This window comes from Delphinus delphis, chromosome 1 (assembly GCF_949987515.2).
Source record: "Delphinus delphis chromosome 1, mDelDel1.2, whole genome shotgun sequence".
NCBI lineage: Eukaryota > Metazoa > Chordata > Mammalia > Artiodactyla > Delphinidae > Delphinus > Delphinus delphis.
The window spans coordinates 14,488,841-14,505,792 of NC_082683.1; the positions used below are offsets into that span (position 1 = coordinate 14,488,841).

The 16,952-nt window shown below is 41.9% G+C and overlaps 1 protein-coding gene across 2 annotated transcripts in view; it reads right to left on the bottom strand.

The window, feature by feature from the left end:
- The window catches only part of UBR4 (ubiquitin protein ligase E3 component n-recognin 4), a 126,741-nt gene that overhangs the window by 81,915 nt on the left and 27,874 nt on the right, over positions 1–16,952 (bottom strand). For both annotated transcript variants that reach the window (XM_060015371.1, XM_060015365.1), the window contains exons 19-38: positions 15,539–15,821; positions 14,768–14,903; positions 13,738–13,817; positions 13,109–13,237; positions 12,195–12,377; positions 11,935–12,057; positions 11,613–11,842; positions 10,165–10,286; positions 9,073–9,170; positions 7,466–7,623; positions 6,484–6,693; positions 5,525–5,626; positions 5,104–5,204; positions 4,656–4,854; positions 4,094–4,282; positions 3,608–3,671; positions 1,887–2,078; positions 1,277–1,347; positions 1,039–1,186; positions 387–614 (exon numbers count right to left, since the gene is read on the bottom strand). In XM_060015371.1, coding sequence (XP_059871354.1) covers positions 387–614; positions 1,039–1,186; positions 1,277–1,347; positions 1,887–2,078; positions 3,608–3,671; positions 4,094–4,282; positions 4,656–4,854; positions 5,104–5,204; positions 5,525–5,626; positions 6,484–6,693; positions 7,466–7,623; positions 9,073–9,170; positions 10,165–10,286; positions 11,613–11,842; positions 11,935–12,057; positions 12,195–12,377; positions 13,109–13,237; positions 13,738–13,817; positions 14,768–14,903; positions 15,539–15,821 — 3,046 coding nt within the window. The remainder of the gene's footprint in view (positions 1–386; positions 615–1,038; positions 1,187–1,276; positions 1,348–1,886; positions 2,079–3,607; positions 3,672–4,093; positions 4,283–4,655; positions 4,855–5,103; positions 5,205–5,524; positions 5,627–6,483; positions 6,694–7,465; positions 7,624–9,072; positions 9,171–10,164; positions 10,287–11,612; positions 11,843–11,934; positions 12,058–12,194; positions 12,378–13,108; positions 13,238–13,737; positions 13,818–14,767; positions 14,904–15,538; positions 15,822–16,952) is intronic.

Here is a 16,952-nt window from a genome sequence, read left to right on the forward strand (position 1 = left end):
TATAATTAGTTAACTTCTCCCCAATGCATCTAGAATGCCTCTAGTGAAAACTGAGAAAATAATCGCTCAAATCATTTTCTGTATTCTGTGCTTCAGATAAGAAAGCCTGACCAAGAAAGTGTGTTCTAGAGTGTTACACAACTAAAATTTACCCTCCCACAAAATTCCCAAACACTCCTCAGTCATAAATTCTTCCTTATGAAGTAGTGACTGACAACACACACTATTCATATTCCACTGTGGAAATCAGTAAATTTAGAGAGAGGAGAAAACAACCCCACACCCACTAGTGGAGTCGTAAGGAGAGCCTGGTGCACTGATCGCTCATGGACCAGCTGGCCAGGCTCTGTGCTCTGGCCCCCGTGCTGGACGCCACCGGAGCCCACCTGGTTCTGCAGCTCCTCCCGGCAGCCCTCCACTGTGCGGCACAGGCTGCTCTTCTTGGGCTTCTCTTCATCAGCAACCTTTCCGTCACTAATGGTGACTTTGGCCTTGTCAGCCGGGGAGGTGCTGGTGTGGCGCACGAGACTCTCTGAAACTCTGGGTTCACTCTGAAATGCTGACTCCTTCATGGTGGAACTCATGCCGCTGCTGGGAGTTCGCTTCACTAGAGCCTAGGGACAGAAAACGTCAGAGGCCCCAAGTCTTGCCACAAGCAGAGATGAAATACTGCCTAAGATGCTGAAGGAAAATCTGACCCAAAGGAGACACTGGCTAACCATTTAAAGATTATCCAAAAGCCTGAATTCTGATCTTCATTGTATTCACCTAATGTCTGGTACTTTACCCACTCAGAGCAATAGGTCTTGAAATTGTGGAGGGGGTCTTTGAAAAAACTGCAAGATCTCTAAGGACATTGCAAGTTCTAATATTCTAAGTGAAGTGCATAGGCCATGACTATATAGCTAATCAATGACAACCAGAACTTAGTCCTAGACCCAGGCCACCATGAAGGTGATATGGGAATTTCCCAGTTTGGCTTAAGCATTTGTGTCACAAGTCACCCTTTATAGCCGAGAGAATGTTCCAATCTCTCACCAGACAGCTGCCATCTTCCTTGGCTCCACAGTCACAGAAGAAGGATCCATACTTGGCATAGGAAATCTCATGATCCTTGTGGCACACCTTGGCACATACTGTACACACACCCACCCCATCAACCATTTTGCAGGTGTGACAGTGGTACCTACGAAGAATGAGAACCAGTCAATGAGCCCAGAAGTCCCAACAATCAAGGCCCAGCAAACCCTCACCTGAAACGAAAAACTACTCTTACCAATGCTGGTTCATGAATTCTTTCTGAGTGATGGTAAAAGTGCACAATTTATTGCAAAGAGAATCTTCATCCTTCAAAGATAATGAATAGTTTTAATCAGAAATATATCCTTCTACACAGGGACCCATAAAAACACACCCTACGGAGAGTAAACCACTGACTCATAGATGACCAGTAGAAACCTACTCCAACTGGAGATAGCTTGCAGGCTATAAATATGCTGCAATTTCAGGTGAGACCTTAAGGTTTTGTGGCTAAGAAAAAAATAAATCTTATGCTTTCTCTACAAGGAAGCTCACACCATCCCCATGAAGACTCATCTCTGAAACTCCATTTTGGATGCAAAAACCAAGGAACTGTATGACAAGTGCCTCTAGATGGAGGAAGGCATCTGTTTATTAAACAGTTCTTCCCCTAGGAGATTAGAGCCCTACAGCTTGCTCTGCAGGCCTGGAAAGTCAGTCTGGCATTAGTCATGTAAGCTGTGAGAAAGCAACAAGGGCTGGGAAGAGTTCGGAAGCTCCCAGGGGCTAGAGGGAGGGCCAAAGGACTGTTAGTGTGAGCTCTGCAAGTGCCTATCAGCCATGACCATGGTGGTTACTTTACTTACTGAATCCTCAGCCTGGGAGTCTTCCTCTTCCACTGCCAGCTCCTCCACCCAGTCTGAGTCCACTTCAATGGCCCGCTCTTCCCCATCCACTGAGAGGTGACTTGGGCCTTGACCGTTACTCTGGCTCAAGGCATTGGTGACATCAGCCAAGTAAGACATAACATGGCAGGTACACTCCAGGACTACCACATGCTGTAAGAGAAGACCACCACACCACGGAAACCTCAGTTCTCCATATTTGGTTATTATGTAAACTGTGTTTTCTCAAGCTTTTTCCAATAAAGCTCAATATCAAAGGAATAGTATAAAAGCAGAGAAGAAAAACAACATGTTTTAATTATCTATTTCCTCAGCTCGTAGCACTATGACTACATGTAGTTGGTCAATAAACTGTACTGAATCAGTGTGATTCATTCTTTCTTAAGCACAAAGACAACTCTTTAAAAAATTTTATAAAATGAAGTACGATGGAAATCAAGAAAAAAAAGTTAAAATGGAGACAAAAATCATTCAAGAAAAAAATAGACTGATACAAAGAACAGACTGGTGGTGCCAGAGGCAGTGGGTAGGAGGGTGGGCGAAATGGGTGATGGGGGTCAAAAGGTACAAACTTCCAGTTATAAAATAAGTAAGTCATGGGGATGTAATGTCCAACATAGTAACTAGAGTTAATAAATACTATTGTATGCATATCTGAAAGTTATGAAGAGAGTAGGTCTTAAAAGTCCTCATTGCAAGAAAAAACAAATTTTGTTAACTACGTATGGTGATGTATTAACTAGACTTACTGTGATCATTCTGCAATAAAAACAAATATCAAATCATTATGTTGTACATCTGAAACTAATATAATATTCTATGTCAATTACACCTCAAGAAAAACGAAAAAAAGCTATATTAAAAGTATGAATAAGCTCTCATTGGCTTTTTTCCTGCTGTTACCATTTTTTTTAACCATTAGTGGAAGATATTTAAATTACTGGGTTTTTAATTAATGCAGTAAGGGAGGAATAGCTTCAGAGATCAAGGGAAAATTTTTCCAGCATATCACTGCAGATAGTTCGTGCTTGCCTAAAAAAACCCAAAAGTCTGGCATCAAAGCCTCAGATTTCTAAGTTCCTTCACTCTGCACTCTTAACAGTTCAGTGTGGAAAGGATAAAGATCAGCAAGAAAGCAGGGAGAGATGAATGGTGCTGTGGTGGGTCAGAGGCCAGTTATCTGCTCTTAGCCACTATGTCAAGTTCATGGGTTGGGTGGGGGAAGAAAATGCCTGAATGCAAGATTTCTGCCAGTTTCCACCCTTTTTCTCAGCACAGTGACCTGAACTTTCAGGTAAAGTAAACAATTCTAGCATCTGGACTGGAGCTGAGGAGGGAGACCGTAACTCCTTATAACACTCAGAGCACACAGTTCCAATGCAGGAGCAGGGGACAATTTTCCAGAGCATGCCAATACCTAAAAATAGCAGGAATTCACTGTTTTAAGAAGGACTCTGTTGGATGTCTGCTTACCAGAATATTTCCTTCCTATCACTTCTTGCCACCGAGAAGAGGCCTAAGGGCATGCAGTTAGCAATTACACACTTCCAGGCCTTTGAGATTATAGGCCTTATCCTCTGTAGGCTAGCCAGGGACAGAAACCAACAGGAAGGAGACTTCTACCTGGCCACAAAGATAAGAATCACCACTCCCTGACTGCCGTCACTCCTCACTTGTCTTACCTTTCCATGCATTACATTGGCATTCAGTTTTTCGACCACATTCTTCTGTGACAGGTATTTCTTGCTGTCCCAAGGAAAAAAAAGGAGGGGGGGGACACACAAAATCATCTAAGGAATCAAAGAAGGGAAGCATCTTCACATATCTCACATCAATTTGTGGACACTGTGAACCAAAGGCATTCTTAGAAAATTATGTGGGTAATCAGAAGTTGGGGGCTCTGTTCCTATCAGTGGCAGGTGGTACACTTTCCCCAAGACTTCTCCCAGGAATAATGAACAGAAAATCCTACTAATAAAATAATGAAGATTAAATCGAAACTGAACAGTTACTGGCTACTCCCTCAATCCCCAATAAAAAAGCAGAGATTCAAATTTCTTTTATACTCACTCTGAGCTACAGAAAATAGCCTGTAATTAATTATCCCCCTTTTCTCTAAGAGCAATGTTGTAACATACAGATGCATTCCTCCAATTTCACCCTCTTACCATCTACTCAGCCAGTCCACAGCAGCATTATGAAGCTGAAGATGGCCAGCACCTTGACCTGCACTGGCCAGGGTAGCCATCACAACCATGAGTTCAGGGAAACCAGTCCCATCACCATTGGCCAGCATCTCTGTTGCCATGGGGATCAGGGTGCCCAACAGCACAGCACACACACCTTCCCCGACTTGGCTGATAGAAAAGAAATAGGAAGTTGGTAAGTAATCAACAGGAATCTGACTGTACACTTCTAAATTTATAAGAGTTAATTAAGGAGTTTAAATTTAAACATTAAATGCATGACCATACACAGTAAGCCCAGTTGTGGACTTGGGCTACTAGAGCACAAAACATTCATCCCCGTTACAACTGACATGCCAAGTCACTGCAAAAGTTTTTCCATGGGAAAAATCAAGAAGAGCCACTAGATTCCTTGAGTCTACTGAGAGGGAGCTATGAAATCACTGAAAATGTTCACAACTGATTCCTGAAAGAAAGACAGCGGCATGATCTCACCTTACTTCTGGGGCCGTTAGAACATGTGAAATAAATGCAGGTGCCCTACCTGTTTTCCCGAACAATGTACGTGGTCAACAACTGTAGAAGCTGCCTGTTCTCCTGGATCACATCCAGCTGATCGGAATCTTTGGGGGGCGATGCAGTCATGCGGGTGAGCCAGGCCTGGAGACGCACAGGCTCCACGCAAGCCAGCTGTGCCAGGGAACCACAGAGATGCAGAAGGCTCGGGTTAGGGCTCTTCTCAGCTGGAGACAGACCGAGAGGCGAAGGTCAGTGAAGGAGGGCAGGGGGAAAGGAAGGAAGGCGCAGACTGTGAGCCTGGAAAGGGGGAAAGGCTCCAAGGAAGTTTTCGACTTCCTTCCAAACTATCTCTGAGGGATTCTCTCCACATGTTAGCATTTTCATGCCATAGTTATACTTGGGCAGAAGATAGGCACAGTCATTAGCTGGACATCAAAGTTCCCTTAAGAAGATTACTAAAAGCTGTCACTCACTCAGCTGGAAGAGTTTGGTGAAGAATTTCAAAACTCGGTTACAGAATTTAGCAGAGAGGTTCTCATTGGCTGTTGCCATCATGACCTGCACAAGTTCTCCACTGAAAGGCAAGAGGGTAAAAATGGAAGAATCACATTAAGCTTCACATAAAATTAGGCATCCGTTTCTATTTCTTCACAATCTCATCCCCTCTAGGGGAACTGGTCATTTGTGAGTCAACAATGCCAGGTGTTCATGAAATCAACCCCCTCCACCAACAACCTCAAGGAGTCAGCAGTTAACTGAAGTCCTCCCAGAGGTACAAACACCTAAGCAGGCTTTTGACTTCCCTGAGAAAGAACACCCAAGTCAACAAAGACAGGTCCCTACTTCCAGGAGATATTCAAAAATGTTCACTGAGGAGAACAAAATATAGCTCACCTGTCAGAGAAAAATTCCTCCATAGCTTTACGAGCCTGACTGCTTTCCAGTTGCTTTTCCAAATATTGGAGACATTCTTCTAAGATGGATTCATCCAGTCCACTGAAAATCCAAAAGAAAAATTAACTACCAGAAACAAGGGCTGTTTCAATGTCCTGCTAATCCTGACCTTTAAAAATCCAAAGTCTGTTTACGGCTACACCTTTTGAGGGCAATATTCAATTCTGTTTTGTCAAAGCTTAGCATAAACCCTGGCATACAGTAGGTGCTCAATAAATTTTTGAGGAATTAAACTGAAATAAAATTTAAAAATTCCTAAAATCTGAGATAACTGATGTAGTCGATGGCTAAGAGTTCCAAGAATCACTGCTATTATTTCAAACTGTTAGAAAGAGGAAGGAAGGGAGGGAAACACTGAAGGGGGGAGGGGGGACGAAAGAGAAGTGGGGAGGGAGAGAAAAAGAAAAGGCAGCCCCTGATGAAAACCTGGATTCCCCAACAACAAAAAGGCAGGAAATCCCAATACCTGGAACCCTTTATCTGTACAGTTCTCAGTGGGATAAAACTGTAACTTATTCACCTGTTCTGTAAGACTCTCCTACATCAACATGGCCTATACTATCAAGGTCAAACAATGCTATGAGACCGCCTAATTCCACAGAACACCTATCTCAGAAGCATGGTTACAAAAATATTAGAAATTTTATCATGCTCCTTTGTACACTTCATCACATCTAGTACAGCACGTTTATTCCTAAGAATTAATTACAAAAGAAGATTCCAAGTAACCTTTCATGCGTGTCCACAAGAACACAAAACGCACACAAGTATAGAACTTTCTGTTAAAAAGCACAATCATAATCTATTAATTAACAACATAAAGAAGCTAGTGTTGGTACATTTCATTGATGGTAGCAGGAGGTCACAGGAACCGGAGGCTTCTCCCCAATCAGGCTCACCTATTGGGATCTGCATGATTAGCCAGAATGTTGTAACAGCCAGTGATTAGTTTCTCATAAACACGAGCCAAGAACTCATCAGACTCTGCAGGGCCCAAGATGCGCTCCAGAGAGTTGCTACTGATCTCAGCGACACTCTCAGTGCTCGACTCCAGAAGAAGGGGAAGCAGGGTCCGAATTACCTGTGGCGGGTTCATCTCATCGGACCAACTTCAGCAAAGAAAACAGAACCAAATTAGTGAATATACTCCTCTCAAAAGCTGCGAGGGGAGGAGAGGGCAATCTACTCATTTACTGAGAAGGGCTTTTTCCCTTTGATAGTTGTTTTTTACATAGGTATAATCATGCAACTTCATGGTCTCCTTTCTCATTATCATATCAGAAGTTAAAATCATTTCCATATGAAAAGTTCACTTATTAAGATGTTAAATTAATACTATAAGATGTATTTTATAATATTTAGAAAAGAAAATTAACTGAAACCTAAACTAGTAACCCTCCCAGACAACCTTTCTAGAAGAATTCCCAGGACTCTGGATCACTTTTAAGGCAATGAGATATAGGTCTTTACCCGTGACCTATGTACAGGAAAACAAAATAGTCCCTCCACTGGCCTGCCCTTAGTCTCCACGATGGCAGCATCTAACTTCCGCAACGAATCTGGAGAAGCACGACTTCAAATACATCATTGTCACCTTGAAACTTAAACCCAGAGTACCTCCAAATCACAATATGGTTTAAAACCAGCATGCCTTTTCTGAAACATACTACACAGAAGGAGGGGGGAGGTACTCGGCTGCCCTTCACATCTAAGCCAAAAATCATTCTAGGTAAACGTTCATACTCTAAGGCAACAGGCTCTCTCTGCTATAGCAGGCAAAAAAAGTATTATTATGCAGTTATTAAAATTCTCATTGTCTTCCCTTAGCTGTGACAGAATACAGGAGTAGAGAGCACTTAGGGCTACGTAAAAGGTACTCACACTATAAGATCTCCAGTCAACCTGACCAGTGAGAGGAGGGTGTGCTTCAGCGAAGCAGCCAGGGGCAGACTCTGGCCACAAAGAGTCCCCAGGTGAGCGGCCTGCACAGCACTGATGTAACTCTCAGAAGGGATGGTGTCATTGGCAAAGGCATTGCGCTGAAAGGAGGCAAAGCAGACATCAACAGATAGACCATCTATCTCCCAGGACCAAATTCTTACGTGAGAAAAAATAAACCATGATGACATAACCGAAGACCCCATTGAGATTTACAGACAATGACTCTATTCAGTATACACTCTTATTCATCCTGGGAAGGAAAGTGGGGTGGAGTAAAGGAAACAGTTAACAAATTTTAATTAGCACAAAGTCGAGTTAAAATTTAAAAGTTAAAGTTAAGCTAAGGGCTTCCGCAGTGGCGCAGTGGTTGAGAGTCCGCCTGCAGATGCAGGGGACACGGGTTCGTGCCCCGGTCCGGGAAGATCTCACATGCCGTGGAGCAGCTGGGCCCGTGAGCCATGGCCGCTGAGCCTGCACGTCCGGAGCCTGTGCTCCGGGAGAGGCCACAACAGTGGGAGGCCCGCGAACCGCAAAAAAAAAAAAAAAAAAGTTAAGCTAAAATTTAGTTAGTACATAGTTAAGATACCCAATACCACTTCTCAAATAATTAGAATGTATTATATTTAACATTAAAACTATGTTTGTTTGCCTCTAGTAACTGAGAAAGATCTGGATTTTACAATGCATCTGGGTCCACATTATAAATATCTTAATTATCCTTGCACTATAGCTCTGGGTGATGTAAACAGAGGTCACGATTACAAAGCAGGGATAACTAGATTATAACACTTGGCTTTTCCAAAGAACTGTAATAACGCAATAATCTGTTAATAGAGGTAATCTGAGTAGAGCACACAGAAAGATCAAGGAAACTAACAGAGGACTCAACAGCCTTCCAAAAGCCTAGAGAACTTAAAAGCTACCCCATAAAATAATGCATGACAAAAGGAGCAGGCTCTTGACATATAACCTAAAAAGGAAAGGAAACGGTTAACATTTACTGAGAACTCATGTCACAGATAATGTGCTAAGCACTTTACATTTAATATCCTTAATCTTTACATCCCAGTATTTAGCAGATGAAGAAACTGAGGCTCCTAGTAGTTGACCCTTAAGTACCACAGGGGTTAGGGGTGCTGACTGTGCAGTCAAAAATCCATTTACAACTTTATAGTCAGCCCCCCATATGTGCAGTTCCACAGCCACAGATTCAACCAACCACAGATCATTTAGTACTGCAGTCCATATTTAGTGAAAAAAATCATGTGTAAGTGGACCCATGCTGTTCAACCCTGTATTGTTCAAGGGTCCACTGTAATAAAGCAGTTATTCTATAACCCAGTAACAGACTTCTTATTCTTAGCAAAATGATCATATGAGTACCATTTGAGTAATTCAAGGCCTTGATTATTGATTCAGCCATAGCAAGTACTACTGCAGCATATTAAGATCTCTTGGTAGCTAGTTTAAGCCTAAAGAGTAAGAAGAGAACACAGAAACAGAACAGTGCTCCTAATTTCTACTCCTGGGAACAGACAGACGCTCACCCAGGATCCAATGTTTGGAAACTCATTGGTGTTGATGTTGTTCCAGGATTCACACACAGCCTGCACCGAAGATGGTAAATTCTGAACCAGTGTTGGACCTGGAGGAGACAGAAAGGACAAGGAGTCATCGTAAGAGAGAAAGAATGACACGCAGCATTTTAAAAGCCAAGCCCAAATGCAGAGAGAAACACACCACAGCCCGGGCTGTCAAAATAATTACTAAGATAGCTTAGATGGATATTTATTTCAGTAGCAGCACTATGTCCAAGAACTTGCTAATTGCTTAACAGCTAACAATCTCAATTGTAAGGTTTTCATTTCCCATTGTATTCACTTTCTAACCTTGCAAGTAAAGAAGACAACTGAATAAAAGATGCAAAGTGAGAGCAAGTCACTACAAGTCACTATTAAACATCTAGACCTTCTATGAATAGGTATCACTTTGATCTCTTTTCTACTTAACACAAATCTTGAGGGCAGGGATCATTAATGCACATTAAGAACAGTATTCAAAGAAGTAATGGAATTAAATTTCTAAAAGTGAGAATATCTGAACATTAAAACGGTCCCTGAAGCTTGAAATTCAGGAATACACAAATGCCTGTAAATTTTAAAGGGTAACTATTGCACTTAACTCCAATCCTGCTCAAGTCCTTTTGATTCCCCAAACTAAATTTCGATTAGATCATTCCGAACACAAGGAAGAAGTTCTCCCAAGCACTAAGCGGTAGCTTGCTAGTTTTCCTAATCTCTATAAATGAAAAGAACAAAGGTCTTTGCCAACAGTGAAATAGCCTAATGCCTTGGAATCAAGTTATCTTGGTTTGGATCCCAGCTCTGCCACTTGCAAGATGTAGGATTTGGGCAAATAACTTCTCTAAGCCTCAATTTCCTAATGAGTAATGGGGGATAATAACAAAACTTACCTAATAAGGTTACTGTGAAGATCAAAACAGATAAACCTATGTCAATGCTTGACACTCAGAAAGATTCCAATAAATGATAAATGCAGTAGACAGGTAGAAAGGGAGAAAAATAGCACTACTAGTCATACTAGTGTTAGCAGTCTTATTCAAAAGCACATTCACTTACCCAGAGTGTTCGCCTTGCACCTACTAGAGCCAATAGCCAAAACAGCAGCAAAGCCATGCAATTTCTCCTGGGAAGGTTTTTCAGTGGATCCCTCCTCATTAAAGTTCTGCAGCAAGTAGGCTCTGGAGAAAAAAATAGGGGGTTATGTCAAAGCTGAAGGAATCTAGTGCCATTTTGGTTAGGAAAAACTAACCCTAGACAAATCGAAAAACCTTTATCTCAGTTGGGTCTCCTAAGAATTACAATGGGTAATTGTTTCCCAAAGAATATGCCATCCTCTGAAATGCTTACAAAACTCAATTTCCAGGACATATCTACCACACTCTTCCTGGCCTCAGAAGACTGGCAATGTATATATTAAAGGCTCTGAGAAGTATTATTTTTTCTTTTTTAAAAAAAGCACTTCCTAAACTTATTTGCCAGGAACATATATTAACAGCTCAGTTTAGAAAGTCTTAGCCTGATGGGCCAGATTAGAGCCTAGACACTCTCAGAGGGCAGTGACTCGGTCAGCTTTGCTACCACTGTACCCCCAACACCTAGAAAAGTACTTGACATGTAGCAAACACTCTCACTTGTCATTCAAGTTTATTGCTCATATTCGTTCAAAAATTTTGCCTCAAGCAATAGTCCTCTGTCTACTGCAAAGCATTCACACTAAGACATTAGTTAAGTTTTACAACGATCTAAGTCCCTTTCACCATCAACGCCCCATAAAACAGGAACTGAACAGTGAAATCCTACAGGGACCAGATAAAGTAAATGAGCTTAAAGGGGCCCAGTGAGAATGGCTAACGAGAAGCAGCCAGTCCTTAGCTGCAGTTTGTCACTGTCAGGTGGGAAGACACGCCCAGTTTTGCCAGTTCTTCCAAAGGAAGAAAAACCAGAAATCTTGACTTGTGAATAAATTCCCGATTTTTATAAATGAATTCTAAAATATTTAAACATCATGCAGAATAAACAAAGCAAGTCTACAGGGTGTGTAATTTGCAATCTTTATTACAGAAAGGGCTGGGTTTCAAAATACTCTCTAGGGGATTTCCCTGGTAGTGCAGTAGTTAAGACTCTGTGCTCCCAATGCAGGGGGCCCGGGTTCGATCCTGGTCAGGGAACTAGACCCCACATGCATGCTGCAACTAAGAGTTCGCACGCCACAACTAAGGAGCCCGCCTGCCGCAACTAAGACCCGGCGCAACCAAATAAATAAATGAATATTTTTTAAAAATACTCTCTAACTCATTAAGAAAATTTTTTCTCTACCTACATACCATGAAATTTAAAGAGCTTCATCTTAGTAAATAACAGAAATGATAGTGTTTGGAAAAATTACATTATCTTTCTTTGCACCCTACAAAAAAATGCTAGAAAATATTTAAAGATGAAAGTAAACCACCCAAGCATCTGCATTCCCCCATCCCCGACATCTCTGGGCAGGCAGCCCATCACACCTAGTGAATGATGCGTAGGTGTCAATGAGCTGCAGTGTGGCTGGAAGCAGGTTCTTGGTGATCTCAGATGACTTATGAGGATCGGTCTCGGCAGCCATCTTAGAAAAATGTTCATCCAGAGAGACCTGGACCTTCGAGATAGCAGCATCGAGGGTGTAGATGGACTGCAGACTGGGAACTTCATGGAGCTGCAAGATGGTGGTACAGTCGATGCTACAGAAGGACGAGATCTTTAAAGATACACAAGATATTAATTAGTTGTAGCAAAAAAAAACTGTGGCATAAGTCAAGTTCTATCATTATGGACCCCCAACTTCCATACCTGTCGAGCAAAGTATTCCTCTACAATTTCAACGTCGTATTTCACTGAGCTGCACTTGCTTGATGCCAGTTCTAGGAGAGAACCAGCATGTTCAGCCTTCATTCCCTGTTTGATAAGGTGGTCCTATTTACAGCAAGAAAAAAGTGTTCAGGAGATCAATACAGACAGTGTCTAAGGCTTTCATTAGCCTTAAATTTAAAAGTTCCTAGAATTAGAGTATGTTGGCTTTGAATACTCCATAGCAGCAAGCCTTGTGGTACCTTTATCCAGTTGACATAGGAGCTGATCCGGAGGCGGGAAGACCACCGCAGAGTGTGTAGGATGTCACATTCACTCATCTCTGGTGAGTTCACGGCCAGCTGGTTCATGTAAGTCTTTGATGGTGGCAAAATCCCTAGAATCCTCCAGAGTATCAGGAAGTAATATTGAAGGGCACAGGCCTCCTGAAAGAAGCAAAAAGAGCAATCACAGAGGTAGAAGCTTTTGGTATTGCCTCAACAGCTCCCTAACTGTAAGAATTGTTCCAAATTCAATTTTCAAAGCAGAACTGGGTGGAGTCCCAACCTTCAACTGAGATTTGGCTCTCAAGTCTGCTCACCAGGTCCTTCTAGAGAATACACCCGAAGCAGAAAATGGTAAAACGCACATTTTATATCTATATAAAACTTGTTCCATATTCTGCACATTTCACAGGCCAAGAAAGCAATTCTGAGACAACTTTGGCTCCCCAGTAATTCACCAAGTAACTGAAAGAGAGCAAGACATTCTCCTCAGCACGCCCGCAATCAGCTGGCCCTTTCTGTGGCCTTAACTGCTGTTATGAGCTCTACAGGCACGAGACACATTCACAGGACCACAGGAAAAGCTCAAGTGTGAGGCTTTCAATATCATACAACAACCAGCATTCACAGGAGATACAGAACTTAGGAGACGCTTACTCTCAAAGTCACATTCTTCTAAGTGTTAGCAAAAAAATGCAAAAATGATAAAAAATTATCTCTAAGGTGAACATAACCACCCAAACTAGACAGAAATAATGAAGTATCTAGTCTGTTTTGCAAACAGATATCCAATAAACTGCTAGATGCCAGAAGGAAATTTCTGGTAGACTGCTACCCAATCATCAAACATATCCCAAACTCTTCTTAATTAGCCCAGGTTTCCACGGTCTTACCAGGGCTGTTACATTCTTGTTTTCCTTTCTCCTGACTGTATCAAGCTGGGATCCAGCCGCCAGCAGGGATGTCAGTGCAATGTAGAGCTCATCATACTTGACAAGCTTGGAGTAAAGAACATCACATGCCTAATTTCAAGAAAAAAAGACAATCGTGTTTTCTTATTTTTTGAAGTATCTTTTTCCTACTACCCATACACTGCCACTTAAACTCAGGATTGGCAAAATAGCTCACTCCAAGGATAGCTGCTAATTGCTCGTTGCAGCATGATCCCCACTTAGGGGCCAACTCAGTTTATGGATTATTGTGAGCACACAAGTGCAGGCTTTAGAATGAGGCAACTAGTTTGTCCATTAAAATAGCTGCATGTGAAAATGCTAACAGAGATAGTCTTCAGGAATAAGGTATCAGAGGTGTCAACCGCCAGGAAGGACATCCCCTACCGCCAAACTGGAGCCCAGTGAATAAATCTCAAAACCACACTTTCCTTTTAGAATAAACTCAAATCCTAATACAGACCAAATTCCCTCATTACAGAAAGTTAAGTCATTCCCTTTCCCCTGACAGACTCATTTTGGTGGAGAACACCTAACCAACATGTAAAATGGGATTTTTAAATTCCTGGTACCACAGAATCAAGTCGGTTCAAAGCATCCTCTGAGGCTTCTGGCGACAGGACACAGTAGAATCTGGGTTGCGGGACAGCATCTGAAAAGCAATGTGCTTACTGAAAGAATGGTTTCATTCTCAAGTCTAACAATATGAAACATAAAACTAGGAAAACACTTTGGACCAGGGTTTCCCAACCTTGGCACTACACATTGACACTCTGGGCCAGATCATTCTCTGCTGTGGGAAACTGTCCTATGTTTAGCACCATCCTGCCTTCTATCCATTGATTGCCAGTAGCACCCTCCCAGTTGTGACAACCAAATGTCTCCAGACATGGCCCCAGGGCCCCTTTGGGGATGGGGAGCACAATCATCCCCAGTTGAAAACTTCTGCTCTGGGAGTGAACTTCTGCTCTATAATCATCAAGTTAATCAACAAACTTGATGATTGTATCAAACTTGTATCATTAGACTGACTGCCTTAAACTTAAATGCTGTTTCCCCAATATCAAAGGGACTAACTACTAAGAGATTCCAATGATAATAAATTCATACTAGAGCTTGATGAACGTTTCCACCAAATACACTTTACATCTAACAATCCTCAGATGAAAGCGAACACATGCTAAAATGAACACAAGAGGCACCTTCTGAAAAGTATGGACCACTGCTACGTGAGAAACACTGGAGAGAATGTCACAGCTCCCACTGTCTGAAGACTCTGACCCAAAGAAATTAGCCTGTGGGTTAGAACCATGTCCCTAAGGGAAAATTAATTCAATCACCCAGTGTGGCAGGAATACATATACTGCACTCTATGGCCAGAGGATTCCTAATTCTCATGTCTCAATGTTTTTTGCTTTTACATAGATGCAGGATATGCGAGAGTCTGTTTCCGCAAGAGTTTTGAATCTCTAGGTATCTGCCACCCACAGGAAGGAGACTAAACCGATGACCAAAGATCCTCAAGGATGCCCCAAGCTCCAAATTCAACCCCTCCAATGAAAATCAGCAAGTCAGTTTTTTATTGACAATCTTCTTTCTGACCTGATGAAAAATGCTTAGACCAGTTTTCTTCTACTTCTTTGAACCCATGATAGAGAGGAGTGGTCGCCCGGCGGCTGTTGCTGTCCTGGGATCCATTCACCCACCCAAAAGGCGGACTAAGCAGGTTATGTTGCACCTTTTAAAACACAAATGCTCAAATTAAGAAAGATACACAGTCATCATTCTGCTTCTCACTCCAGGCTTGACATTAGATCGGTACAGCAAAGTTTGGGAAACTTATAAACCAAAACAAAATTTTAGATTTTACTGTGACTTCTTTTGGGAAACATCTTTTTGCTGGAGTATAAAGGGAATAGTGCTCAATGAAACATCTGAAGAAACGCTGAATTCTTAAGTGGCCCTTCCATCCTCATTTTGGATCCCTGCAACAAAGGAGTTTACTAACCCATAAAATTTACTGCTCGACCATCATTCAACCGCTAGTAAATACTAACTGAGGCCCGACACACATGGCACTGTGCTCGACACAGGTAAAGTGGAGTAGTTCAAAGAAGGACACCTGTGAACAGAGCCTATGAGCCAATTTTAACAAATGCATCAAATCAAATAATCTACATTTATCGCTTCTGGCTAAACATATACTGTGGGTGCAAAGACACAAGTCCCAGGGGTCACCTAAGGCTAATCAAACACACCGCAATGAACACCTAAACCCTAAAGTGAGCAGGTCATTTTGGTTTGGAGCATGGTAACCTGAGAATAACTACGCTCTCACAGCTGTAAAGCAAAGAAGAACGTGTTCATCCGTACCTGCTCAAACAGATACACAGGGGCTTTAGAGTACTGATGGAGCAGATAATCAAAGATCAAAAGCAGGCGAGCCAGGATGAGAGGCACAGAGCGCGTCTGGGCATCCATGTTGGCACTCAACTCCTGGATGATCTGCACAAAAAGGGTCAATATGTCCCGCCGGCCTTTCTCAGAGAAGTTGTGGAAAATGAGGAGAAGCAGCTGCAGGTGTTCTACATTCAAATCTTCCGTCTCACCGGGCACCACCCCTTGCAAGGCATTCTGCTTCATTGTTGACAAAAACCTACCACAGAGGAAAGGAGAACATGTCTGGTAAGGAAAAGTCAGAACATCCCCCAAGAGTGACAATGTCCAATGCCGGAAGAGTCCAACTTCTTAAATTAAGATAACGAATTAAGGAAGACAAGAAGCTACATGTAATGAGAAGATAAAAACTAAATCTTGGCTACAAAAAAGCCAGATTTGGCCACAAACACATTTTCAAGACCCTTCGGCAACATTAACTGCGGCCACAGTGGTGGTAACCCCCACGCTGCCTTTCCTGACAATTCTGAAAAGAATTACAAGTTCTCCAAAAAGCAGCTTTTTTTTTTAAATTAAGAAATCCGGGCAGATAGAAGCAATTCAGTTACTTTTTCCCTATGATTTGATTCTATAGTTTAATTCTCGTTTTGAGAATTTATACTACAGGTTAAAAATCACTGCATGATAACAGGCAAAATTAACTCCATGCACTTAAAAAGCAATGAAAAAACTGTACTATTCAGAGAATTTGTGAGAAAAGCTTTTATGCAAAAAAGGAATGAATGTAGCCAACTATTTCCACTGCCTTTGGCTATTAGGAAAGAGATTTGTATTTTAATAAGGGTTTCGCTCCCCATCTCCCCCTGGCCCCCACCTTCCGGCCTTTTTGCAAGATTCCACCAGGAAAAATATAGTGCATATCTGGCATTCAAGGGGGTTTACAATTTCTCAAATCCAGCATTAGAGCTATTTGATCCTAGAATGGTGAAGAGGAAAACAAAGCCGTTTAGGAAAACAAACTGCTTTGAAGACTCCCAACCATGTAAACAAAAATGGCAAATATAGGTCCATCTAAAGAGGATTTAGATGATTAATGTGAGCTTCCCCCAAGTAAAAAAATTCTTTAAAAGTTGTCCAAAAAAGACTGCAAGTCACTCTAAGTGGTTTCACGTTGAAAGCAAAATAACCAAAGACAGAGTTGGCTTCCCTGTTCCCTCTCTTTCCAAAAAAACCAGGTCAGGATAAAATTGGCTACGTTCAGGATTCAGGTTCTATCTCATAATTGCAACCAAATCCCCCATGTGCTAAAGGAAGATTCTATTTCCAGACTGTAGTTTATATACTTCTGTTTCTTAAACAGCACAACTCCTCTCAAATCCCATCGGAAACA